The sequence below is a fragment of the Scomber japonicus genome, chromosome 16 (assembly GCF_027409825.1).
Source record: "Scomber japonicus isolate fScoJap1 chromosome 16, fScoJap1.pri, whole genome shotgun sequence".
NCBI classification, from domain to species: Eukaryota; Metazoa; Chordata; class Actinopteri; order Scombriformes; family Scombridae; genus Scomber; species Scomber japonicus.
Window position 1 is genome coordinate 10,526,891 of NC_070593.1, and position 27,610 is coordinate 10,554,500.

A 27,610-nucleotide genomic window follows, 5' to 3' on the forward strand; every position below is an offset into this window, starting at 1 on the left:
TTTTCATTGCTAGATTTACCAAGGGCTCATTCCAATTCAGCTGATCTTGTATTATGATGTATTATGTTACTGAAATCATTTTTGCTTTTCATTTCACAAAATGGCATTGCTTATTCATGACTTCATGGATGATGTAAACATTTTATCAGCTCTTTATCAGCTCTTGTTGTAGTTAAAGGTTTTTAGTAGCAATTTTAAGTGAGTGTGGAAACAATTTTGTGTGAAAATTATTAGGTTACGGTAAGTAATGGTGTGAGTTAACATATACTGTAATTTTTCAGCAAGAGCCCCACAAACTTAAACCATTATAACTGAAGCCATCTTCCCGCGGCTATGCAAGCACCAAATGTACTCCTCCCTCCGCAAACCTACACATCAGGGGCTCGAAAAGACAGTCAAGTCCCACTGCTTACACTTGATTGGTTGGCTTTTGTCCTCTCCAAAGTGTTCAGAGTGCGTGAAATGTTAGCCTTTTGTCTGTCCAGGCTAGAAGTGTTCCGTGACTGGACGCTTATGTTTCCAGCACCTGGCTGGGTGACACGACTCCGCTCCAAACTGGTGGAGGTGCGTGAATGGACAGTCCTTTCTTCTGTTAGAGTATTAACAGATCGTAGTTGGTGGTCTCTCCCTCTGTCCAAACTGTTAACTGTGTTTAATTGGCTGCTCCTCCCATGCTCTAGAGTCCCAGGACCCCCTGATTGGTTAGCCCTCCCTGTCTGTTGATTATTCAGGGTTTGCAGTTGGCTGGTCCTGTCTCTCTCAGGGAGTTTTGACTGAGTCGAGCTACTTCTGTCAGTGTTAATAGTTTGTATCCTCTGTCTGTCCCTTTCTCTTTCCAGACTGGTATCCCTGCGCACAAGTCCACTCCTCTCTCTCTCCAGGCTGCTTTGGATCTCAGCTCTCCTCGCCAGAGCCTCTCTCAGCTGTGTGCGGAATATCTCAATCTTCCCTTGCAGCTCCTGGAGCTCCCCCTCCCACAGGCTGGTCTGAGCAGCCCTGCTCCCCAGGGGAGAGAGCACCAAGCCTGTAGAAGCCAATGCCGATGCAGGGCCCCCGTTGGCATGGAGGCTAATTTGTGGAGGGGAGGTAAAACTCCCAAAGTTGCCCAACCCTAATCCTCCGAGACCAAGCCCTGGACGGCCAACCATCCCGGGCCTGCCGCGCACTGAGGCGGTGTGTGTGCGCAGGCGGTAGCTGTGGAGGGTTTCCAGGTCAAAGTGTACACGTTTCTCCTTGGGCTCATGGGATGGTGAGGAGGAGGTTACAGTGTCCCCAGCTGTAGAGGAAGCAGGGAGGGATGTGGGAGGAGATGGGGGAGGAGGCTGATGCTGTTTCCTGTGTAGGGTGCAGTTCTCTGAGATACAAGAGGAGGGGCTAGTGAAAGAGAGAAAGATCACAACAAAGGACATACACCCGGTGAGATATACAGTACAGCAGTACACAAGGATACATTTTTCTGCAAGCAAACAGTAAAAGCAGATATATTTAAGTGGAATTATTTTATATTTTAGGTAAAAAATTGTGTTGGAATTTGATTTTCATTTCTTTAACTAAATACAAGGATTACATCTGTTTGAGATCCACCATACACAAAAAAATCCCCAAACAGTTGATGTAGTTTCATGAATCAGAATGAGGCAGATTTTGACATTTTACTCTAGACAGTCATGGAGACAACATGATGTGTTGTGCCAAGATGAAATAGCGTGCATTTAAAAGAATATTTTCTGAAATACTGCCAGGTGTGTAGGTGGCACAAGGGTAAAATGCTTAATCCTTCAACAAAATTACTGCCAGGCATAAATAATTAAATATATCCTCATACACTGATCCTGAACAATATATTGATGCATTTAAACTGGCTTATTCTGGCTGTGACATTTTTTTGTGATTTATGTGCACGTTGGTCTTACTTTTGATCGAGGCCAGTCAGCTCCTTCCCTACGTCCTCGTATGTGGTGTGGAGAGCTCTGTGTATTTTCTGTAATTAGAGAAGAAAGAAAAAAACTACTGATTAGTAATGCAAATTTTGTGATCACTTCATCAGCTCTGAAATAAATCAGGAGAGATGATAAATTAGAATTTCTGAGAGCCATTATTTTAACCAATTGCACAGAACATCTGTGACAGCTATTACTCACAAATCCTGCTGTAGTGCTCCTTTGAATAATTTAATCAAATGATTGTAATTCAGTAAGAGACTATTCTTTTCTGCTTAAAATTCCGATAGAGAGGTTGAGGTATCAGTTGCTTAAGCCCTTTTTGAAGTGCTCTGGTTAGACTGAAACCAAAAACCAAGCTCTTAAATCAAAGGGAATGACTACGCTTTCATTTTTACCTGTGTGTATATACAGTATGTCAAAGGATATCCAAAGGAACAGGAGACTTTCATTCTGGATATAGGAAGTAACTCAGATGTCATCCTCAGAGATAGCTGAGCTGGTAATGTGATGAATGCTAGAGGCAGCCCAAGAGTGGTTGTTGCCCTTTTAGAAGATGCGGCAAACAAATGTGAGCAGTCTTGATATTAAAACTTCTGGATCCATTTTTCATTCAAAAATATCACCATAAGGCACCTCATTTGATAACTGCTTGAGTTTCACAAAAAACAAACAAAAATTTGACCTTTAAATCTCAAATGTGTGGATTCTTTGGTTTTGTGTGTGTTACAGTCTAATTTGCAGACAGAGAATACAGTTCTACAGATCTTATTCACTGTATTTGCATCCATTTGTAACGTTATATGTAGATCTGAAAAATTTGTGATTAAAAAAAACTTCTTTTCCCATTAATTCTGCATAGAGGTATATATGATGGAAGATATGACTTTAAAAAAGGGCATTTAATGATGTGTAAGAGGTTTATAAATCCTCTCAGAATATATTATATATAAGAGAAAAAAATGCATAATTCCATAATGAGTCATAAACTGATAAGTAAAGCACTGCTGATGGGAACACTTAATGTACTTGTATTTAAAATTAGTAAGTAAAGTTAACTTGTTTATAGAGCACAGGGCATTCATTATTTAACTAATTAAAATTTTAATTGGTTTATTAATACACTGAGCTTAAAATCAAAACTTTTAATTGGAACTTGTCCTGTAAAACATGATATTACTCAATTTTAACAGATATTTATGCCATGATGAGTTTCTAACAGTAGAGGGCGCATGTCACCTTCGAGAAAAGCGTGGATACCAGGGGGTGAAAGCTTCTTACTTTCAGCAGAATGTGTGTGATTGTGCTCATGTACGTGTGCACACACACCTGTGGCTAGATGGCAGATTGAAATCTGTTTGTGAAGCGTCTCGGCGTGTGCTTGTGCACATGAGAGACTTTGCAGATATGCAGAAAGTGTGCATGCATAAGAGACAAGTCCAGCATAATACACTTTATCTGTGTGTGGGTGTGTCTTTACTCACCTGGCTCGTGTGTAGCCAGTATTGCAATGTGTGTGTGCGCCGAAGGCGAGGGATGACCAGGTGATAGAAGGTGTGTTCACCTGCCAAGGTCAGTAAGGCTCCACCCACCCCCATACACAGCAGCACAAAAAGGCCTGAAAAATGCTGGATCCCCATCTGTAGAGTCTGAGGGGGTGGTGTTGACACATAAAGACAGAGAGAGGTTGTGGGAGTGACACAGATTAGTAGAGACTTAGCTGACAGAAAGGGAAATAAAGAGATTGATGATTTGTATTTACATAATTACCATTTAGACCACTTTTTGTGAGTGTGCAATTGATATTCTGCTGTTGTTTATCTAGTTTGGCTGTGTAAGCCCATAAGAATAGAATAAAGAAAGGAGAGGGGAACAGCGTAAAAGACATGTTTGGTAAGAAAAGGATATGGAGAAGAAAGGCAGGGGCGAGAACAAGCCCAAAGAGCTGCGGGGCGAAGGAAAACTTAAAGTAATAGAAGGAAACAGCAGTTAGCAGGGAGATGGTAATAAGAGCCGATTGTTAATTCAAGAGCAGTTTGTTCCCATTGGTTTGGCCACATCCCCTCTGACACAACGTTTATCTCTTATGAGACTTTCATGAGCCTGGAGGAAGTGGAAGAGACAGTATCCAGCCTTTCCAATGCGCTCTAATCATGTTTTCTCCACCCAGCTCATTTCTGCACTGCCTCTGATGGCAATTAGCCTTGTGCTGACTCAACAAATTCATCAGTGACAAAACTGACCTCCTTTTGCTCCCAATCCAGAGGGCAAGATCATACTTACGCCCACATTGTTTGAGAGTGTCCCACTCTCTGGGCTTCAAATGAGAGGAATAGTAATAACTTCCTGATGCAGGGTGAAGTTAAGGTTTTCATTACATTAAAGAAACCTATGACTGTGTAATTGCATTTCTTGCTATAATATGATTCAACTTCATTCAAGTGGGATTTAAAAGGGATGGCCAAGGGGAGTTGAATAGTTTCTCTTTTCACAAACAAAAGATATAGATACAGACAGTGGGCTCTGATTCCCAGTTGTTTAAAAAGAGTGGAAAGATAAGGCAAGGCAAGAAGTAAGAGTACTCTTCTGCTGCACGCACAAGATACACAAGTATCGACAACCAGACAGTATGTGCCGGAAACTCTAGTTAAGGTTGGTAAATAGGCCTGAGTTTATGTGATTGTATGTCTTTGTCATTGTGAGTGTGTGTGTGTGTGTGTGTGTGTGTGTGTGTGTGTGTGTGTGTGTGTATAAATGTGTCTGTCAGTGTATGTGTGCATAGCTGGCAGGCAATCCTGTCTGTGTCCCAAAGGGAGACTCATTTATAGGAGTACAGCGGCAGAAGGCTTTGCTTTGCACACAATACACGTACACAATAAATGAACAAACTCTCCCACCAATGACTTACCTCAGTCACTGCAAAGACTCGCTTCCCGCAGGGCACAACCTTATACCATTTGTCATGTAGCATGTCCATGAAGCCGTCTGACTTGTAGCGACTCACAAACTCTGACACATTACGGGTTAAAGGAGAGCCCTGGGGTAGGCCGATACCGTAGCCTGGAAGAGGAGACACACAGAATTGTAAATACATATGCTATAGATAACAGAGCTGGAAGCAACAGCCTGAAGAGGAGACTAAAGTCTAACTTGGTGCTTTCTGTATAGGAAATTGCAGTGAGGCAGTTGTAGTTAGCCAAAGGGAAGATGCCCTCTGGAAAAGGGAGATTTATGGGTTTACTAGGCTTCAACTGGAATCAGAATCAACCACTTTTTTTTGTCAAGTACAAAGCAAATACTGTGCAAATACATGATCCTTGGATTTTTCTGCTATAGCATTTGTGTTGGTAAACAAATCACTAAACTGCTAAAGCTGGTGGGGGCGTCCCTTGTGATACAGAAAAGATAGAGGATCAAGTTCTCTTTCCATCTTTTATCACTTTCGATAATTACAGCCGCAGTCTGAGAAGATTCTCACTCCAAAATTGTGGGCAAATCTTAAAGCAGGATTAGGCTAGACGACAATTATGTCTTTGCAGATAATCACTGTATCAGTAGGAGATTATGTTCCTGCCATGGCATCATGGCATGCTGAAACATTCCCGACCCCCTGTCAGACCCCAAAAAATGTTTGCATGTGGTCTTTCATAACCCGTGTGAGGTGCAAAGTGCAAGGACAGGAAGAGCTAGAGGAGAGATGCACCAATCTGATACACTGGGTCAGTAGCAGGGCCTATGCAGTCCTTAAGTAGATAAGGTATTGGTCAAATGTGACCTTGAAAATGAATATAGTTTCTTCAATGTCATTATAAAGAATAAGTTATTCCTCTATTAGATAAATTTATTCTGGTACAGTAGGCTGCCAACTCAGTTTTAGTGTCACTAAAATCCCAGGCCTCATGTTACATTATATGGACATTATTCTATGAGTGAGGTTAACAGATTTTACATCTGGGAAAATTTGGTTTTGAATCAAAGCTAAAATATACACTGAACTGAGGTATTGGAATTGTAACTGGGAGAGAAATAGATGGACTGGCCCATCCCTGGGCTGGAGTTAGACTTCCAGGATAAATGTCAACATTTATGGCATCATGACGCATGTCATCAACTTGTCCTTGGACTTGTCTTTCTCTAGTAAGTGATATAGAATGACAAATTGTCATGCCCATTTTCCAATTCCTATCAGTTTGGACTGATCCTGACTTAAGTGGTGGAATAGGATGAAGTTCGATTCTACCTTCTAGACTTGCTGCAGGGGGGTTTGGATTCAAATATGCTCATACATTACCTGACTGTGCTTCATGCAGACAGTTACATTCCCCTAAGTTATAGTCACATGGCTGTGTTCACCCTGAGGTGATTTCTTATCGTATTATAAATCACTTATACACATGAAAACACTACATGGAGGAGTAGGTCCAACACAACCCCGTGGACCTTTGGTTCTGCTAGGTGGAGTACCTCAAGATTTAGATGAAGAAATGTCAATGTACATGTACCTTTTGTTGTGTACCTTTATATAAAGAAGCTTTTTAATACTCTATCCTTACTTGTATACCATTCCCTTGTCACTCTCAATTAATGCCATTGGTTTCTTTTTTTTACTTTAACTATTTTTAAATTTTTTTGTCAGACTTTATTACATTTCTGTCTGTGCATTCAGAAAGGTTCCCCTAAATCGCACGTGGAGGATATGACAGGACACATGATACTAGGTCAGCCATCAACCTGTAATATGTGCCATTACACATGGAATCTATTTTGACACCACACTTCCAGATTCTGTAATCAACCACCACACCAACAATAATTAGACTTTCTATTCCTCACCTGCTCTGACCCCATTACCAGAAAGTCAGTTGCAAAACACTCACTGTAGTCCATGATGCAGACCATCTTCTCCATGCTCACTTAACATTTCTGAAGGTGTCCTCTGGTGTCTGACACCAAGACAAGCAGCAGATCCTTTAAGTCCTGTAAGTTGCGAGTTGGGGCTCGATTGGCTTGAGATCTAGGGAATTTAGAGGCCAAGTACAGTGTGACAGGGTGCATTATCCCGCTGAAAGAGGCCACTGCCATCAAGAAATACTGTTGCCATGAATGGTTTACTTGGTCTGCAACAAGGTTTCCCAGCAGAACATCAATCAGATTGTAGGCACTTTCAGCTGTGGACAGGGGTCAGTGTGTTCTGACCCCTGTCTATCATACCCGGTATTAACTTTTTCAGCAGTTTGTACTACAGTAGCTCTTCTGTGATGGACTATACTCCCATGTCCATCAGTGAGCCTTGGGCACCCATGACCCAGTTGGGTACTGAACACTGGAAACCAGGAACATGCCACAAGACTTACCGTTTAGGAAATTATCAAGTTCTCTAGCCATCTCAATTTGGCCCTTGTCAAAGTCATATCCCTGTTCACAACATATCCGCTTCAAGAACTGACTGTTCTTGCTGCTTAGTATATCCCACCCCATGACAGGTGCCTTTGTAACAAGATAATCAATGTTATTCACTTCACCTGTCAGTGGTTTTACTGTTGTGGCAGATCGGAGTGGTTAGAGCAATACAACTATACAACCATAATATTTTAAAGCAAGTAACAGGTTTAAGTGCTTTTTTCCCACCACTTTTCATTGCTTTAATCCAAAAGTGGCACACTCTTACAGAAGTATTATTACACAACTTGAAAGCTAGAGAAATATGTTGCCCTATACCCTGCCCAGACTTTGACATTGCATCTGTTTTGCATTACAGCCCACGTTTCCACAGGTTCAAATAGAAAGAGATCTTTCTCTCAGTTTAAAATAAAAGGACCCTCTCAGAAATGTATTGCTATACCAGACCTGCTGGGGTTGTTTGTTTCATTTCATCTGTTCTGCAGTCAAATACGCAGACATGCCAAAATCGTTTTTGTGTGTGCGTGTGTGATTTTCCTGAACCTGGCAGCTGTTTGTGTGTGTGTGTTTGTGTGTTGGGGCTGTCAAGGTGTATGAGCCTGATGGGGTTTGCGGACAGAAACAGAGAATAGCGAAGGTTCACGTAACTGTCACACTCTGCTTCCTACATGACAAAGACTGTCGAAGTTTCCCTCCCTTTGCTCTTGCCCTCCTTTACATTCCCTTTTCCTCCGTTATTCCTCCTCTCCTCTCTACTCATCCCTCCCTCTCATCCCTCCCCTCTCTCTGTCCGAGGACATTTCTCTCCCATCATTGCCGCTAGTCTCCTCTTCATTTAGTCCACTCCTTATCTCTTCCATCCCTTCACTTTCGTTCAATTTCTGCCTCACTCCATTCTTCTCTTTATCTTGCGGCTTCTCTCCCGAGCCCATTGCTTTGTCTCAGCACGTCTTCCTCCTCTTTCTTTTTTTCTCAGCAGACAGACAGCTTTTTTCTGTCATCAGCTGATCTCCATCCGAATTTCTTTAGAGCACTCAGTCAAAGAAGGAAATACAAGTGGGCAGCCACTTGTCATTTGTTTTCATTCTTCCCTTCAGACATTCAGATAGCCTATTCCGTCACAAATTTCACGTCCCAAAGCTGTCATTCAAATCCCCCACACACCTACTCACTTAGACACACCCGTGCACATCAAGTTTTATACTAAAACACTTTATATAGGTTTTATATAAGTTTTTTAAATTGTTGCTACATTATTTGAAAAAAGAAAAAAAAAAACCATACCACCCAGAATCTGTTTTGCAACCAATGATATCAGTATATATATCAAATGTGGCCAATACCCCATTAGGGCTGGCAATCTGGCAATTCAGGTAAATGGCAGATGGACTGGACCACCTGGGGGGGGGGGGCAGCAAGGCCTCCAGCAATGTGGGAAAAAATGTGAGGGGAAAATGAAACCTGCCGGATGTTGGATCAGCCCATCCGACTAGGGGATGCACAGTCATTAGGCTACCTGTACTGAGAGGCAGATAGTTGAAGTGCTATCACCTTCTTCTTCCGCCCACCCCTTCAAGTGGATGCGTCCATTCAAGCGGGAAATAATCAAATCAAGTCAGACAGAGAGGAATTTGCGTCGAAATTACCCTCCTGCATTACATAAATGGATAAAGGTCACAAAAAGCAAAAATGTGGTGCAGAAAATGTCAAAGAGAAAAAAGAAATCTCGAGGCTAATGCTGTAATATATTTTTAAGTTAACAGCAATAAGTTAATATCGATGACGCTGTCACGCAAAATCATGTTAGTGTTAAAGTTAAACAGCAGTGATAACATTACCACTCCAAGGCCAGAGGAAGAGGAGGAGGAGGAAAGTCTGGACAGATGACCTGGCTGATCCCAGTGGAGAGCAGGTTCAGGAAGAAGAGGCCGCTGCTTTAGGATGAGTGAAAGGTGCACGTCAACTTTCTATCGGGTGATACTACTAACTCGAGCTCACGTCAACAGCGGAGCTCCGGACGTAAACCTCTCCATTACGCAAGTTGCATGCGAGTGCACCTTTTCAACTTTAAAACTAATCGAGAATATACTTGAGAGCTCTACATCTGGATGTATTCATAAGGCTACAGAAGAAGACATTCATATGGCTTTGGACACTGAGGGAATAATAGACAAGATGGCAGCGAAGAGATGACACATCTTCTCACAGGTAAGACGCTATTATATGCGCAGTTAAAGGCCACTGTGCTTTGCTGTTTTGTTTTAATGATGCCAGCTGGTTAGTCACTCTGGGGGCCCTATTTTACCCCCCCTAGTGCCACAACAAGCGCGGAGTGGTGTGTTTCGGCGCACGGACTCTATGTGCGTCTCCGTCGGCACCTGCTCTTATGGTTCATGTGCGGCTCAGCAGCAATATGTAAGGCTGAAGGTGAATATAGACCAACAGCTGTGTGGTGATTATTAAATACTCTCTCGGCCAGTCACATAACCAACCAGTCTGAAGTGTGTGGTTATACTGTAGTAGCCTGGGGCCTGCACTACAAAGCAAGTTCAGCATACCCAGGATATTTTTAAGTTGGCTGACTTCACTGAACCTAACAGTTATCAGCCACCTCAGTCAACTCCAGGTTTTCCTATCCAGCTACAAAAGCAATCACATGACAGAGCGATATAATCAGAACCATGAATGAAATACATGTAATATGAGATAAAAAGGTGATTCCAAATGCCTGCAGACAACTTCAGATATATATTCAACTAAGTGTATGTAAACGACAGCTTGTATTCATACAACAGATTAAGAAGATGAAACATGTAGGTATTATTTATGATAAGTATGGAGTGAGTATTTTTTGCCATCTAGTTGGGCGATGAAGAAATCATTCTGAATGTGTCACATAAAAAAAAACCCTTTACAAGTAATGCCAGACTGTTTCTGCTACCAAGCAAAGAGTGGAAAAGTAGTTCATGACTGATGAAGTCTATCTGACCCAAATGTTGCATTTATAATCATGGGAGCCAATTAACTGTGTGTGGATTATTTTTTCTAATAAAAGACAAGCTTTCGTCCATATTTCCAGTTATCATCACACAGTCGTCTAATGTTATTCTGAGTTGAAGTGATGTAATCAGAGTGTAAAGTCATCCACACTGTCAGCTGTCACTCCAGGGATAAAATCAACTTTGCACAATTAAAATGTAGCTAAAATCATCATTATGTGTTTAGTGTCATAAAGGATCTTTCCATTTATAGAAGCTCTGTTTAAAACCAGAGTGGAAATAAAAAGCCTGGAACATTAAAATATTTCCGGTGACCTATAAAAATATATTTATCATTCTTTTTTCACTCTTCACTTTATTGAAAACTCATGACTTTTGTTGATTTCGGGATCTTGTGGAAATGATGACTATTTTTTCCCAGTGATCTGATTGATCAGTAGTCAGGGTGTTAACAGTTTGTGATCTGATCCTGATGCGTTTCAAGGTCAGGAAAATATCAAACAGTTGGAGTGCTGCTTGCGCTGGTCAGTACACCTCCAATTCAAAAATTCAAATTTGGGTCCACTCAGTGTGCAGACATGCTTCTTGTCACAGTCAATACCAATTAATAACATCTTAATCGTGTCAGTTGTTTGAATTCCTGACGGTTAAGCCTGACGTTTGAATTGCATCAGATCAGCTACAATTACAGTGCTGGATGATTGCCTATAAATAGCCCTGACATTTCCAGATCATCATAGGAAAGCTTTTGCCCAGTGTGAAAATTAAGTTTTGGTTACTTTGTTTCTTGATGAGAGTATATTTCATCATAGACTACATTTGTGACATACGATTATAGTTTTATTTGTGAATTTATCAGATAGCCGCTATGAGTATTGGGTTGCCCATATCTACTGTCAAATAATAATCTTGTTGTGCTGACTTTTCCTCTTCTTGGCTATTTCTTTATTTGATTAATTATTTCATGAAACCCTGAAAGTACACCTGTTGTTAGGGTGTCAACTTGATATCTATTGCTTAGCAAATGTATGTTTTAAATAGCCTGATATTAATGTATGCAACTTAGAAGTGCCTGTGTTGGAGAAAAATGGAGCAGGTCCAGTCGAAATTTGAAAAAGTCAGGGTCAAATTTAGTTCCCAGTCTGACTCTGGTCAATACAATTGCCTTTTCTCAGCTGTAGTTTATAATTAGTTGTAATTAGCAATTTTTAGTACGCTAACCTGCTAAACTCTCATTTTATCCACTTAATGTCAAAATGATAGCATACTGATGTTTGCTAGCTCAAAGCTAGGTGTGCCCTTAACTTGGTTGCAGACTCTTTATGGTTCCAGTTTTTAATCTAGTTATCCACTGGAGTATCTTTTCAGAGATAGTGAGAAAACATGATGTTCCCTTTAGTTGAAGAGGATGTAATGCACTGCCCTATTATGCCATTGTAATGGAGCAAGCTTGAGGTTCTGTATGGGTGCCCTTCTAATGGAAAAAAGTGCCATTTAGGGTTACCCTAAGTCTAACATACGGAAGTGCAAAATTGGATGCCCTTTCAATCAAAAAAGTACCCTTGAGGGTGCACTGATTATAATATCAATATAATAGCATTATGTTATCAGGACCATCATCTGATTGATTACTCACTCAAAGCATAGAATACCACACTAGTAATAATACCATCTACATTTTGCATTTACATTTATATCTCCAACTGTCTGAAACCAAGGAGGAAATTAAATCAAATTAAATCATGTGGCTTCATCATGCCCTTGCTTTTTAAAACAGCAATGATTTCTAACCACTTTAACCTTTTCTCATACTAATTACAAGATCAGCGAACTCATAATTACGAGAAGATAATAATATATTTTTTCTCATAATTATGAGATAGGAAGTCAATTATGAGATAAGGCTTTTTTTTGGTGAATGTGACGTGCTTCAGTACTTCCGATATGTTTGTCCTTTTCAATTAAAGTTTGAGTTAAAGACACAGGGCTGTTGGCTGATTGATGATAGATTTTACTATTAGTTGAAGCTTTTGTCAGTTTATACAATTATTGAAAATGTGTATTTTTTTTAATAAATTTGTTCAGAGATTCATTAAATTCACTTTAATAGCATTCACTATATTAATTATAATAAAAGCATCGATGCAGGATTTTCCATAAAAAACAATATTTAGATAGAAAAATAACCTCTCTCAGTTATCATTTATGACCCACTTGAGTTGTATTGCAGTTTATTTATCTCCAGAGACCCTGTATTTTCTTATTATATTGCTGAATGTGTGAGGCTTTTTGGGCATTAACCTTTGGGCAGTTTTTTGATTGTAGCCCCCAGTCAATAACAATGTGCACAATGTGAGGCTATAGGATTTGTAGTGTAGTGACCAGGTTACATCATTTCCTCCGTCTTTCTCCCCTGCTCTCTGTCTGTGTCATGAATAAATCGAGATAGCAGGTGAGCCGTGGCTGAGGGGCCTAATTTGAATGGCGTGTGCAACAGACAAATCTTGCGTAGCATACCTTTTAAATGTTCTACATGAATGAAACCATAGTCTTTTACTTTTAAGAGTACATTTTGTAAGAAATAGGCATATATTTCTTTAATCTTACTTGGGAATTAAACTCTTTTATCCACATTTCTAAACCTACAATACCTACACACTCTGTACAAGCATAAGCCGACGGAGACGCGGGTACGTCACTCCAGTCAGACGTGAGCTGCTCGAGCAACTGCAGCCTCACTCAAGCAACAATATCTTCTGCCAGGCTCATTCTGATCTTCAGACGTGCTCTGTCCTGCTTGACTGAGCTTGTGTAGACCACTTATGCACACAGGGACACACACGTACACGCAACACCCCCCCCCCCAACACACACACACCCACACCCACATACACATACAAACAAGCAGTGTTCAGTCGCAATATTATTAATGGGGTGTGTCTAGGCTGTCGTAAACATCTCCCAACAGCACTCAGCGAAAACAGGCACACAGCGACACCCCCACATCTCTCTCCACTTAAGTAGCCTGAAGATTTCAGCAGAGCACCTTGCCTGCAGCGACTCCAGAGACCCAATTCCTTCATCTCTCTGTATCTCCCAACCACAAACCACTCTATAAATCCTGCCTGCATCCTCATATGGACCAAATGGCACTTCCCCTCTTTCTTTCCCTCTATCCTTTCTCTTCTCTCTCTCTTGGTCCCTTTTCCCCCTCCCTCACTCCATCTGCTTGGGGTGAAGGTTTGTCTTGATTAGGGGACTCTGTTGGCTGGCTCTTTTATCACTAGCTGTGCAGAAAGGCGCAAACTGGCAGTGGGCAAATGAAAGCCCTCTATCTCTTTCTTGTGCTCAACTCCCACCTCCCTTCCACCTCCCTTGCTGGCCCTTCCTGTCTTTACCTTTGTTGTTACAGCTCTTACTTACTTTTCCATCAAATCTTATATAATGCCCCCCCCCCACCCTTCCCCCCAATCTCCTCTTCCCGTCTTATAATATCCCCCCCTCACATTTCCTGTCTGTGCCATTTCCTGGTCTTTCTTCCACTACCGTTCAGACTGATTGAGTTATTCAATCCCATCTCATTCCTCCTCACACAGACTGGGGAGGGAGGGGGGGCGTAAATAGCTACTCTAGACAGTGTGGATTATTCATCTGCCCTTTTCATGTTGACATTGAATCAAGTGGTGATCAAACTGACCAACTCTGCATACCAGTGAGAGCTGCTTTCTCATCTTAACAATCATGAGTAATCCCACAGCGATGTCTCTCTTGGCTCTTTTCGTGTTATGCAGTGAAGGAAGAAGTAGATAATCTCCAGTGAACAAGACGTACAGTGTGAGTAAAGAATGTAGAAGTGGGGTCTTTTGACTGACAGAGAATTGGTATCAACGTTAACATTTGGTCCCATGTGGCACCTTTGCTTGTATCTATTTACTGTCAGCGTATCTGTATGTCTGTGTCAGTGACAGAAGGAGAAGAGAAAAGGATGAGCTGAAACAAATACATATGGAAAAACACACACACACAGATGTATATATTCATAAATGTGCATAAATGTACCTCACTGGCCACGCATAAGCACACACACTAATTGTATACCTCTAAAAACCTTCGGGTGACTAAGCTGGGTTTGGGTTAGAGGTTAAACGCTTGATACATCCAGTAAATGTGTTCTGCCAGTGGAAATTCCACTTCAAAGTCACCTTCAAAAGGTGGATATGTGTAGATGGCATGTGACTAGAATACTGTAATACTTGCAATACTGTCTGGGATGTTTATTTACCTCAATGAAAGTGAGCACCAGGCTTTTATAAGTATATAGCACAAACATATCACTGCAAAGGATACTACAGTATGACTACAACTACTACTTCTACAGCTACCATCATTTCTGCTGCAACTAATCATAACAATGTAGAACTGTCTTAAATAATCATGTAAAGCAATGAACTGTATTAAAAACATGATTTGGTACTTGTAATTTATCATCATTAGCATACAAACATAGAAGGAGAAGGAGAAAGAGAAGAGCGAGAAAATTCAACTTTGTTAAACATGAAAGCATGACAGCAGCATAAAATGTTTGTTGCAAGGTTCTTGGCTCGATAATGTGTTTTTTTTTCTTTTTCTCTTCCTTGCTTGCCATTGTTCAAAGTGATTTTTAGATAGAAGGAAAAACATTGACCTTACTTTAGAAAAATGTCCTCCCTTTTCATTTTTTTAAAAAAGAAAACAGTTTCCTTTGATAATAGCACTAGAATACACACCAGGATTCAGTCATTAGTGGCCACTCATACATGCACGTTAATGTAGCAAAGTAAATAACTTGGATATGATAACCCCTGTGTGGGTCATTAGTTACTTTTTGAATGGCAGTGGATTTGTGTTTATATCAATCTTCACGATTGTGTTGCAGTCAGTCTGACGTGCATGTTAAGTCCAAAATGTTCTGACTGGGCATTGTTATTAATAATAGATGGTTGAGTACTTTTACCCTGCAGTGTTCCAAGTTCATGCAGTGGATCTCTATGTTATTCTGTCAGTCATGGAGCTAAAAGCAGTATTTGATCTCCTTTCTGAATGTGTGTGTGAGCATAGGACTCTACAGTGTATATCTGTAAATATATATATATATGTGTATCTGCGTATGTATGATACATGTATGTAGATGGGGATGCTTCAAGGTGTATATAGTGTGTATAAGTGTGTGTGTTTGTCTGGGTTGCATGAAAGAGACAGCCTGTGGGCTTATACAATATGTTGTGTATGAATGCTGTACAGTGCATTTGACTGTGTGAGTATAGTATGTCTACACATGTGTATGAGTGCATGCACATACAGTATAATCATAGTAATACATTTAATGTATACCGCACGTTCATTCAATCTGAAACTCTAAGTGCTACAGTATTATTAACATAGAATACATAGCATGAAGAAAATATTAAATAAGCCTTCCTGAATAGAAAAGTTTTTATGTCCTTTTGAAAAGAGTCTAGGGTCTATGCTTCCCTTAGATGATTAGGAAAGCTGTTCCACAAGTGTGGAGCAGCAGAGCAGAAGACTTGATCCCCTATGGTGTGGAGCTTAGTACTGGAAGCCCGGTGGAGGAGTGAGTTGCAGGCAGATCTAAGGGTGTGGGTGGAAGTTTGTGGTATGATCAGTTCCTGTAGGTAAGAAAGCACGTGTCCCTTGATGAATTTGTATGTGAGTAGCAGGACTTGGTATTCAATCCTGAAGGAGACAGGGAGCAAGTGCAGTGAAAACAGAATTGGTGTTGTGTGTTCGCATTCTCATCAAGATCCTGACAGTGCTGCTCTGAATGTACTGTAGCTTCTGGGTGCTTCTGCCAAGGAGCCCTGTAAAAGGAACATCGAAATAGTCCAGTCTTAAGGAGATACAGACGTGGACCAGTTTCTCTGCATCTAACAGGGTTGGCGAGGGGCAGAGTTTATAGATGTTTTTGAGATGGTAGAAAGAGGCTTTGCAGAGATATGATCATCAAAAGTCAGCTAAAGGGCAAACCTAACTCCCAGATTAGTGACTGTGGAGGAAAGGGGGGTGTCTTGGCCGTCTAAGGTGAGATGAGGTATGACTGAACCTGGTGTGGAGTGCCAATAAGGAGAGCTTCAGTTTTGCTACTAACATTTGTGCTTATCCAGGCCTTCATTTCCCTAAGATTTCCCCATGTCACGCTTCAAGGTGTGAGGCATGACATGGCTGCAGAAGGGCTTCAGGGAGTTTTGATGTATAGCTGGGTATCATCAGCACTCTAAGAGCAACATCACAAGGTTATATCTAGAAGTTTTTTGTGTGCTTTAGTAGTTGAACTACTGGTATGAATGGTGATTATGCCGTTTTAATTAAATATCTTTTTCTACATTGTGAAATAAAGATCTCTCATTAAGATTTTGCTTTTTTAATTTGAACCAATCAAATCAGTATAATGCTGCTGCCACTGTGCTTTTAAACAGCACGCTGGAGATTCAGTTTCAGAGGTTTGAGACTGAGCTGCAGGGTTGAGTGGAGGTGTGTGGGGAAGTTTATTTGTGCTGTTGAACGTAAACGCTGTAAAACAACCAGAAAATAACGTGTTATTAATCTGATTCAACGGCTTTCTTACTATCAGTGCTCCCTCACTTCATTCACTCTCTAGCTCGCTCGACCACAACTAACAAAACAGCGTCCTGTAGCCGCTTACTGGCGGAGCAACTCTGTCCCCCCATTCTGTGTCTGGACCTTTTAAACAGAACAGCGAGGCAGAATAAAAATGTAATATTCTCGCATTGAACAGACTCTCTGTGAGCAGAAGAGAGCAACGCAACGAAAAGTAACAGTAAACTGCAGTAGAGGCTAACGTTAGCTGCTCCTCTCTGTCTCAGAGGGGTGGAACCTTCCTGCAGCAGAGTCAGACAGTGGAAAATTGCCACAACTTCACTCAGTGATTTAACAATATAATCTGCACAAAAGAAGATAACGTCTCGTCCTATATCTCAGTTGATACATATTAAAAACTCAATATACCGCTCAGCCCTAAAACAACGTAACGTTTTGCAGAGTGCACTGTGAGACTGTGGCGGCACAAATTAGACTATGGCGGGCCGCCAAAGTCTATATAGTTAATGGGAAACACTGGGATGGGGTCAAGAATCGGTCCTTGCCGAACACCACAGATGGTAGGTAGCAATCAGACCTGCATCCTCCCAGTGGGACATACTCAGTCCTACTGGAAAGGTAGGATTGTAACTGTTTAAGTGTGGAGTCTGACCGTCCAATGGTGGTGTGAAGGCTTTCTAAGAGGACAGTGTGATCCACATTGTCAAATGCAGTGCTCAGGTCAAGGAGAATCAGGAGAGAAGGAGACCCTACATCGGCTGCCATCAGCAAATCATTCATGATCCTATTTCATTGCTGTGTGCTGAATGAACATCTGAAATTTTTCAAACAGGTAGTTGTATTTAAGGTGGTCCTGAAGCTCAAAAGGAACCACTTTTTCCAACACCACTGAGAGGGGTTACTTTAGGAGGGGGAGGGTGGCTGCAACCATCAGGGCAAATGGAACATAATCAGTTTGAGGAGAGAGGTTGACAGTTTGGGTGATTAAGGGGCTGAGAATGGAGATGTCAGACACATCCAGATCATAGACCTGTAGGTAATTAATGGGGCCGCAGTCATGTGAGTCAGTCAACATGATGCTTCAGCCCAAGACACCCAATCAGACACAGGAAGTTCACTGCACGATCTGTGTCGACAGGTTTATTCATATCACTAACAATGACAATGTTGGTTGACATGAAGCAAAGTGAGCCTTAGAGTTCATGTAGTTCACAAAGGAAAGATTAGTTTGGTTTGGAGGGGCAGTAGATGAAAAGCACCATCATGGAGTAAGGAGGTTAATGACGCCCAAGTTTGTTTCGCTTCTGTATTCCAGACTGAAGCCATGGCTCGATGAATGTAACTGTTTCTTAATATCCCAAACTCTTGGCAGTGGGTTTTAAACCCCTTGTCGGGTGTAATTAGAAAGTTGTGTCAACTTTATAGCTGTCTGAGAGTGTAGGAGTGTAATTAAATCAGATGTGTCATTTGGGCAGAATGGCAGCGTTGGTAACAGACACAGTTGAGATCATTACAGCAAACATAAGGGGAGCTCCAGTTGAAGAAGAATCCTAGTCACTAGAGTCCGTCAGTGACAGCACAGCTCAGGATAATTTCTGTGCTAATAGAGGATGGGGAGGGGGAGGTAGGGGCAGGGGAGCTGGACAGAACTTTGTGACACACCTGAAGTGGCATTCTGGAGAATGAGACAGCAGCTGTCTTACTGAGAAAAGGGTTCCCAAAAGAGCAGGTAGGAAGGACATAACATTGAATAATTCAGGAATTCCAGTAAAGACGGTATGAAACACATTTGTTGAATAATCCAAAATCCATAAATCCCAGTAGAGAAGATGGGTAGTACTTTACTCTAGTTAATCCAAAATCCACCAGTTCGATAGAGTGTATGCCACCTCAGGGAGCGATCAAAACACAGAGACCTGTATATAAATATGAATGTCATGACAGCTCCCCAAAAGTGAAGCCAAAATATATTGATTGCCCCTGGTGGCTGGCTGCAGTACACAGATGGGGGACAAAATAAAGGAAAAACCTGAATAAATGTGTGGACAAACATGAAGAGGTGCTTCCACACTGCATGGTACAATCAAGCAATTAATATTCAGTCATGCTCTGTGGCATGTATAAAATTGCTGAGTAGTCGAAGTTGATTCTGATTCTTTTTTTTGTTATCAATATGGCAAGAGAAAAAGATGTAAGTGACTGAAAGACGGTTGATTGTTGGAGCACGGACGGCAGGAGCTTCAGTCACAAAGACTGCTCGACTGGCTGGTGTTTCAATGGAAACAGACTTAAGTGACACCTGTATTTAGATGTATGGTAAAGACATCAGTAAATGGGGTCGGTAATTGTGGTTGACGGCACACATTTGATGACCGTGATGCTTGTGCATTAGTGCAATATGTAAATAAAAACAGAATGTGAATGCAGGACGTGATCAGACTGTTAGCAAGAATAGTCCAACGACAATTACAGAAAGAGATATTATAGTAGGGTTGCAGTGCATAAACCCCTCATTACAAAGATGAATGCACATTTGCGAGTTCATCGGTGCAAAAACCATCAGCACTGGTCTACAGAGATGTGGAAAAAAGTGATATGGTCAGATGAGTCATCCTTCACCATATTCTCAGCAAGTGGGCGAGAGCATGCGTGGTGTTCACCAAGAGAATGGTACAGGCCTGAATGCTTGACCCCTACAGTGAGGGCATTTTGCTGGCATGGTTTGACCCTTCCCTCTCCTTAGAGGGAAGGGTCACTGCAAATCAATACAAAGTTGTTTTGCATGATCACCTTTATCCTGTAATGTAACATTTCTATCCAGATGGCAGTGGACTCTTCAAGCATGACAATGCCTCCATCCATAGGGCACGAGGGGTCACTGAATGGTTTGATGAGTATGAAAATAACGTGAATCATATGCTATGGCCTTCACAGTCAGTCTATACAGTCTATAGCTCAACCTAGTTGAAAACCTATGAGAGCTTTATCTTGGTTTTCGCTTTAATTTGTTCCTCGTCTGTGGATAATAAGTCCCCCTTCAGTGTCAACGGATGGGATTGGCCAAACTAAAAAAAGTTAATGTCAAAGAATTTTTTCCCAAAGATGGTTTCTGTCATTTTAGATACTTCTTTTAATACTGATGCTTGTCCATGTGCTCATTTCTCTGATAAGTTTGATTTTGACTAGTTATTTGACAATTTGGGAGTGTGACATCATGAGTGACAGCTGTGACATTTGATCTCAAACCTCTGTCAGAGGGGGCCTGTCCTGAGGACCGGCATCCTGCCGCCTATCTCTGATGTGCAGACTCTGGCTCCAAATGATGTCACACAAGCAAGATGGCAGCTCCCGGAAAGGAGATATTTTGGCTCCATTTTAAAAAGTGGTAGGAAGTGGTGACGCATTATCCGTATACAATATAATTACAGTCAAGGATACAGAAAGAAAACAGAAAAACATAAAAAGCTTGAGCAAATACTGGAAGGCCATGTTAATTACACAAGCACTGAACTTTATAGTCAATTGTCTATTTAACAAAGAGGAGCAGAGTAGCCTCCCACCACAACACAGACACCAAAACAAGTCTGTTTTATTGTGTGTGAGTGTTTATTACCTAATCACATTATGAGGACAAATATTTTCACTGGGTCAGATTGTAGGGACTCAATTCACCCAGAAGGTCATTTTATTTTAGGATATTAAGAGTATGATAAGGGTTGGTGTTTAGTTTAAAAGTAAACAAAGCAAGAAAGCAGATCTGATTTATAGCCGTTTCTTTAAAAAGGAGCATTTAAATGTGCTTCACAGTTGAGAGAAATAAAACTAAAAGGAAAAGGAAATAAAAAAAAGATACACTATATAAAACAAGGACACAAGCTACAAAAAATAATGTCATAAGATCATGAACATTTCAAAGAAAACAAATAAGATGCTTAAAAAACATGCCCACAGGGAGAGTGTGCGTGTGTGTGTGTGTGCGTGTTTGTGTGTGTTTGTGTTTGTACCTTCAATGGCAAATGGCTTCCCCACAGTGAGCAGCTTGCACTCTGCGTCGATAGAGACCTCAAAGTCCAACAGGGCTTTGTCCATGATAAACGCATCTAATGTAGGAGGATCTGTCCTTCATCACCAACACACACATCACACACACACACAAACACATCACAAAGGTGAGAGAGAAGTATTAATTGAAGGAACTCAAACTTTTATAGACCTGTAAATCAGATTTACAAACTTTTTCAGGCTCTTGAGAACCCTGCAGGAAGCGTGTATTTGGGACCGTCACCCCACTTTGTCATTTATACAGAGCATGAGATTAACTGCATTCTAATACACCGTGTAAACACATACATCATTACCTAAACCAACAGGCTCTGTGGCAGCCTGATAAGGCATTACACACTGCTGAAGACTTCCCTACTCTGGCAATATTGATCTAATTGACCCTCATTGATCCCTAATTATAGACCATTTCTCTCTGTGCTGCTGACCACGGCTTCCAGAAATTAAGTTTCAGGATACAAATAACAACACAGATTTGACATGCTAACACTTAAACAATGGATAAACAGGAGACACACACACACACACACACACACACACACACACACACACACACACACACACACACACACACACACACACACACACAAAGATACACATTTCTTGACACACAACCAGACATCCAGATTTACTCACAAGCTCATAATCACACAATCACACACATACATATCTGCACACACACACACACACACACACACACACACACACACACACATACCCAAATTTGAATGGCAGACAGGTGAACATAAGTGCGTGTTTTCGAAAAAGCACATGCACACCCACGTAGTCTGTCTAATGGGGGAAAAATAGACTGGACTGATCAAATTACCTGAAACTTGTTGTTATTCAGGACGTTTACTGCTAAACAAAAGGTTGACTTTATAAAGTCTTTGCTCTGCTGGCAAAGCAGAAAAGTCTCTTTTCTCTGTCTAGACCTGTCAAAATCGAGGCACAGGGAGAGGAGACGATAGGGACTGCTTCTGGGACTAAAGCGGGTCAGAAGTTATCTGATACTGGGCCGAGTGGCGTGTGTTCTGGGAATTAAAGTGTTTAGGTACCACTGTATATCATAAGCCTCTGTGTATGTATGTGCATTATTTCCTCTGAGCCTATACATTCGTGTGCACGTGCAGTGGGCTGCCTGTGTAGCCCCTTGGCATTCTGTCTCTCCAGGAGAAGCCTTGTGATATTTTTTCCTAGATTTGAGTGCAGTATTGGGGTCAGTAGTTCTGCCAACACAGTATTTTACAGCCTCACTCTGCTTCTCTGCACTGCTGTGACTTCCACTTCTGCTCTGCCTTGCACGCAAACAAACGCTGCTTTCATCTTCCCTGCTCATCCTCTTTCTCTGAACAAGCGCTTTGTATCTTCTCCCTAGTATCACAAAGTCAGCACATGCACTATCTCAGCATCTCGGTTGGTCCTCTATGGTGTGCGTATTGTGTCTGAGAAGTGTATGTGGTTACAGCTGTGGGTGTGTAGTACAGTATGTATGTGTATGTGCACTGGAGTGAGCCAGATTAAAAATATGTCAGTCGTTCTCGTAGCATCTGTAGATTGTGTTCTGTGTAATCATGAGTCTATGTGAAGGTATTAAATCTAGTTATTTAAGTTGTTACAACAGAAGTTATTGTCTTTTAATTTCAGTTTTTAAGAAAATAAAATGAGATTAAAGCAGTCACACTCAACAAGATGTTGACCCCACTCTGAATCTCTATTCCCTGGGTTTCTTGACATGACCTCATTGTCTTCTCAGGTCCATACTCAACACAGAGAGGCAGCATTCTGTTACTATTCCCCAAAAGATAAAGACTTAACCTCGGCTACCTTTAGAGCCTCTTGTACATTTTCCACTGCCCTTGACTGTATCTTAGACTCTCAATACCATCCAACTTCTGTAAACATCCCAAAGTACTTTGTTTTATTTCTCTTCTCTAACCTTTTTTAATCTTTTCTTGAATGTATTAAAGGTGTTACATAAATAACCACGCCTTGCCTCCTCGCTTTCATCTGCTTGCTGTCCCCCATTCAACATCCAATTCATCTGTTCGTCCTTGGCCCTCATTTCATCAATCTGTCCCTGACCCTCAAACATCCCAGCATTCACTTTATTTTTGATGAACACCATTTTTTCACTCATAAATGGAAAGGACTTTGTTAATAAAATGTGTGTAATTCATTGCTTTCATCCCACTTACACCTTAGGATATAAGGTAAGTATCTCTGGATGAGGAAAACTCAGACTAATGTATGCAGCTCCTCACAAAGTGATGAATATTTGATCCTATCTCTCACAGATGCAAAAGCAAACAGTGTGTTCAGTAGAATAAGAAACATCTGCTGATGGGTTACACGCAACACCACTGCAGGTAGACAAAAATCAAGCCTAAAGCACAACTTAACACGGAGTTACATGGGGCTATTACATTGATTTTTGGATGGTCAGTAGCAACTGGCTCTCTTAGCTGGAAATCTGTGCGTCTAAAATTGAATTGGTGATGTAATCAGCTGACACATTTTGGAGTTTGTCCACTGACAATGAATTAATGATGGCATAACTGGTGAATCAGAAAATGTGCAGATATACGCAAGGATTTGTTCCATTATTCACTGACTGTGGATGGGCTCCAGGATCGGTCTCTAAATTACTTCATGAGCCCTATTAAGTGTTTGTTTTTCTTCTTGAGTACAGACTGATATTCAAAACTGAACTGAAGAATCTCAGGAAAATGTGTGGATGAGAATTGCATTTTAGTTTGTTTGCTCTGGTTGTCAGCACACCCAATTGTTGTGCAGTGAGCATGAAAAACAAGCTCCCAGAATACAAGACAACCACAATTGATCAGATCCATGTTACATGTTAATGACAAGAGTTAAATGACATCATTTTGTTTTTGTACTGTGTGTGTGTGTGTGTCTTACTTTAACATATGTACGCCATCAGGGGTGGTGGGCTGATTGAAGCGTCTCATGTAGTCGTGCATCTCTGGAAAGCTCTTCTTCAAGTATTCCTCAGCACTGCTCTCCCTCACTGTCCCAAAACGAAAGCCCAGGGAGGGATGGTGTAGCTGGGAATGGTGCATCCACGGCACAGGAAGTAGTGGGTGGAGGAGAGGGTGTAGATGGCAATAGACGTGTTAAAAAGAGAGAGAGAGGGAGAGGGGGCAATAGATATCACATTAGGGCTCATATGAAATTCACTGTAGCTGTGAACTCCCAGCAGGGTTTAGGGATATGGAAAGCGATAATCCTTCACAAATAATTCCGTTCTTTACTCATTAGCCTGTCCTTGTGTAAGATTAGTTTGTGTGCACATGTAGCTGTGCCTCTCTGTTTGTGTGTGTATGTGTGGGGCGCTGACATGCGTGCCGTTGCAAGTTTGTGTCCTTGTATGCAGTCTAACCTTGTCGTCATGAATTCCTGAGACCTGCTCGAAGGTCTTCTCCCCGACCATGACTGCTGCTAGATTGGCGGTGTAGCTGGATAGCACCAGTAAGCAGAAGATGGCCCAGAGGTTCATCAGGAAACGCCCTGTCCAGCATTTAGGAGTCTGCAGAGTGAAGATGTATGCAAAGAGAGATAGTTTGGCTGTGTTTTTTACTTTGTTCAAATATTATCACATACAAAATAATGAAGCATGAGATCTGAAGAATCAGCAGATCAAGATGAAGAGGGAATCTAAAAATAACTTAGATCAAAACTGAAGAATGTCACGAAGTCGAGACAGAAATTAAACCGAGACGAACAGTGAGTGAAATAACAAAATATAAACATGGAAAAAGGGCATGGGTTGAAACAATTAAAAAAGCAACATGTGTGGAAAAATGGTGCTTAGGTGTTGACATTAAATGAAAAGGTCCCCCTGAGGCTCTCCACTTCCTCCTCCTTAAAAATCCCAACTTAACCCCAGAATAAAGATAATCAAGGTAATCAAAACAGACCAGAAAATGAAGTCTAACACACTGTGACTGTTTGTGAGGCACATCAGGAATACCTTTCCATGAAATTGCTTGCCTAGGGGTGTAAATCTACCTTAACACTGATTTATTTATTTATTTCACCAATTAAAGTCCACTTAACAGAAGCAAAGAGATGAATTTCTAGTGTTTTAATGGCCTTAGAATAATGAGACATTAATTATACAAACAAGGTTGTAACCCGTTATTACAAAGGTGTACAAAGTTCAGACTAAAAGTATAATTAGTCTGTGAATTGAAAGAGGAAAAATGAAGGATGGCATGTACATAATAAGTACAAATTCTTCAGTATTATTGGGAAGACTAAACTAAAGGGGGGTTTAAAATGATGATCAATCATGTTGCCCCGTAGTGCTTCCACATAGCCTGTGATCTTTCATTTCACATTTTGCTTACAGCCTACTATTTAAGGAAAGATGTGCGGTAAATATCATATCTTATAATACATGATGTGTAATTGTCCGCTACTCTTAATACGTCATGTCAAGCTTTCCATTTTCATACATTGTGGTGTACGAGCAGTAGTGGCAGTAGGTCCTTGATTTCATACAGAGGTAAACAAATCATTCTCTCTTTTCAAGCCACTAACTACAGATTTTTCATTGTCTGAAATGACAATGGTTGCTAAGTGTAGTTCGTTAAGGTAATATTAGCTCCAATTGGTTGGAAAAAATTGTCTTTAGCTGGCTTGTTAATGTTTGAAGCTGACTAAAATAAAACTTCCTTAACAGGTCTCTTTAAATATGGACTTCATGGCACATACATGATATGCTAGGACTGAAAATTGCACACTCCAGATATAAAAAGTCAGCGATTCCTCTCCGTACCAGCTGATAAACCATGCAGAAGAAATAAAGAAACATTCTCGTATTGTAGTGCTATTTCGTCAAGTTTCATAATACAACACAAGCCTATTTGGCAGCTTATCTAACATGCTCATATTTTCAGACAGTACAAGAGTTGAGGCTTTGAGGCTGGGGACTCACAGATGAGTTTGGCAAATGTAATGCCACCTCTGTTAACATGAGCTGGGGCTGCTGGTGTGTAAAACCGAGAAGAAGAAGAAAAAAAATCAGGACAGAGCTGCAAAGTATGCACGACCGGCTATTGCACAGTAGGGGAACACTAGACAGAGTTTTTTTTAATATAAGCTGTAATCACACAAATAAAGAGTCCCTTGGCTTTGGAAGTAATATTTTGACAAGCTAGTAGCAAGACATTCTTCAATCAATTTCTCACACTTCTTCTCTTGTGCTTTTGGTTTGGGAAATAAAAAAAAACAAAAAAAACAATTGTTAAACCTGCAGTGTAGAACTTTTATATATAAATGAACATCCATTACAGTCAAGCCAAATGAGTTCACACAATGCTGATTAGGCCTATCACTGCCAGATAAATCCAGAGTTTTTTTAATTAGGTGTCAGGTGTTAATTCATGCTCATGATTTTCACTGGCCAAGCAGCTAACGTCTGGCTAGTTCTGCTAAACTGAATGGGGATGTAATAATTGCACTTTGCAGCTCTTCTGGACTTTCCAAATGTTATAAGTCTGAATTGGATCAAATTCAGATAATGAAATGAGTCATTTTGCAGAGGTTGTGTGTGACACTCAGATTTATCCACTGCTTTACAGCCTCAACAGTAGCGATGCAGTACGCTATGATGTAAGAGCGTGTCAACAGCGTTTTTTATAATTACTCTCACTGCCAGAAAGGGGAGACAAAAATCTTGCAATCTAGCTTTAAAAGCATTTTTCCATTTGACACATTTCTTGTAAAGACTTTTAAGGTGCACTAATGGTGACTCCAGGGAACTAAGCTATTATTTACAGTTTAGTAATCAATTTACCTGCCTTCTGTTTACCCGTTAGCTTAAATAAAAACGACGGTCTGGCTCTGACCCAGCACATAGAGGTTCAAGTTTTTGCTCAAGGACATTTTAACAGGTCACAAGGCTGCTAATGGACACAACCTGTTAATTGACACATTGCCAGTTGCAAGGATCCAACCTGTGACCTTTCAATTATGGGAAGGTCTCTCTAATCACTTGGCTCCTGTTTCACCCGTCATTTGAGCTTTTTCCTTTAGGGACAAAGTGTAATTATGCATTTTAAAGAAATATTATAATGGGGTGCGTGCTTACTGTGAGGCACTGGTAGGATAGGAATTATTCAAGTAAATTATATTTCAGATATTTATCTGTATGTGCTGCATGTAAATTTTAAAAGCAAGCATAAATTATCATAATGATGGATTTTTGGCACAGTATGTTGCTCTTTTAAAAAAATTAAAAAAAAGATTCTAAAGGACAGAGTTGTTTTTCATCTGCATAGAGGCTGGGTATGTGCGACAGTTTTACTGTGGATGCGACACAATCAGTCAAATCTGACAAGATCTCTGAAGAATGCTGTTACTGCAAAGATATGTATAATATATTCAACATATTTATACCAAACAGACAGCATAAAAAAGATCATTTTTTTTATCTTAGAAGGAAAGAAATGATTACTTTCATTTCGCCATGTATTTATTTAAAGGCAGATTTGCTTAAGTGTGTGAGATTTAGCTTCCATTTATCTTCAGTGATCACATGTCTAATACATTTCTCTCACACACTAT

The 27,610-nt window shown here is 40.7% G+C and overlaps 1 protein-coding gene across 1 annotated transcript in view; it reads right to left on the minus strand.

The window, feature by feature from the left end:
- Nucleotides 1–395: 395 nt before the first annotated feature.
- LOC128374832 (glutamate receptor ionotropic, NMDA 3B-like) overlaps nucleotides 396–27,610 on the minus strand; it is a 69,711-nt gene continuing 42,496 nt past the window's right edge. Inside the window, exons 6-12 of the mRNA XM_053335053.1 lie at nucleotides 24,420–24,566; nucleotides 23,939–24,084; nucleotides 20,959–21,074; nucleotides 4,849–5,000; nucleotides 3,425–3,589; nucleotides 1,914–1,981; nucleotides 396–1,374 (exon numbers count right to left, since the gene is read on the minus strand). Of these exons, the coding sequence (XP_053191028.1) occupies nucleotides 396–1,374; nucleotides 1,914–1,981; nucleotides 3,425–3,589; nucleotides 4,849–5,000; nucleotides 20,959–21,074; nucleotides 23,939–24,084; nucleotides 24,420–24,566 (1,773 nt within the window). The remainder of the gene's footprint in view (nucleotides 1,375–1,913; nucleotides 1,982–3,424; nucleotides 3,590–4,848; nucleotides 5,001–20,958; nucleotides 21,075–23,938; nucleotides 24,085–24,419; nucleotides 24,567–27,610) is intronic.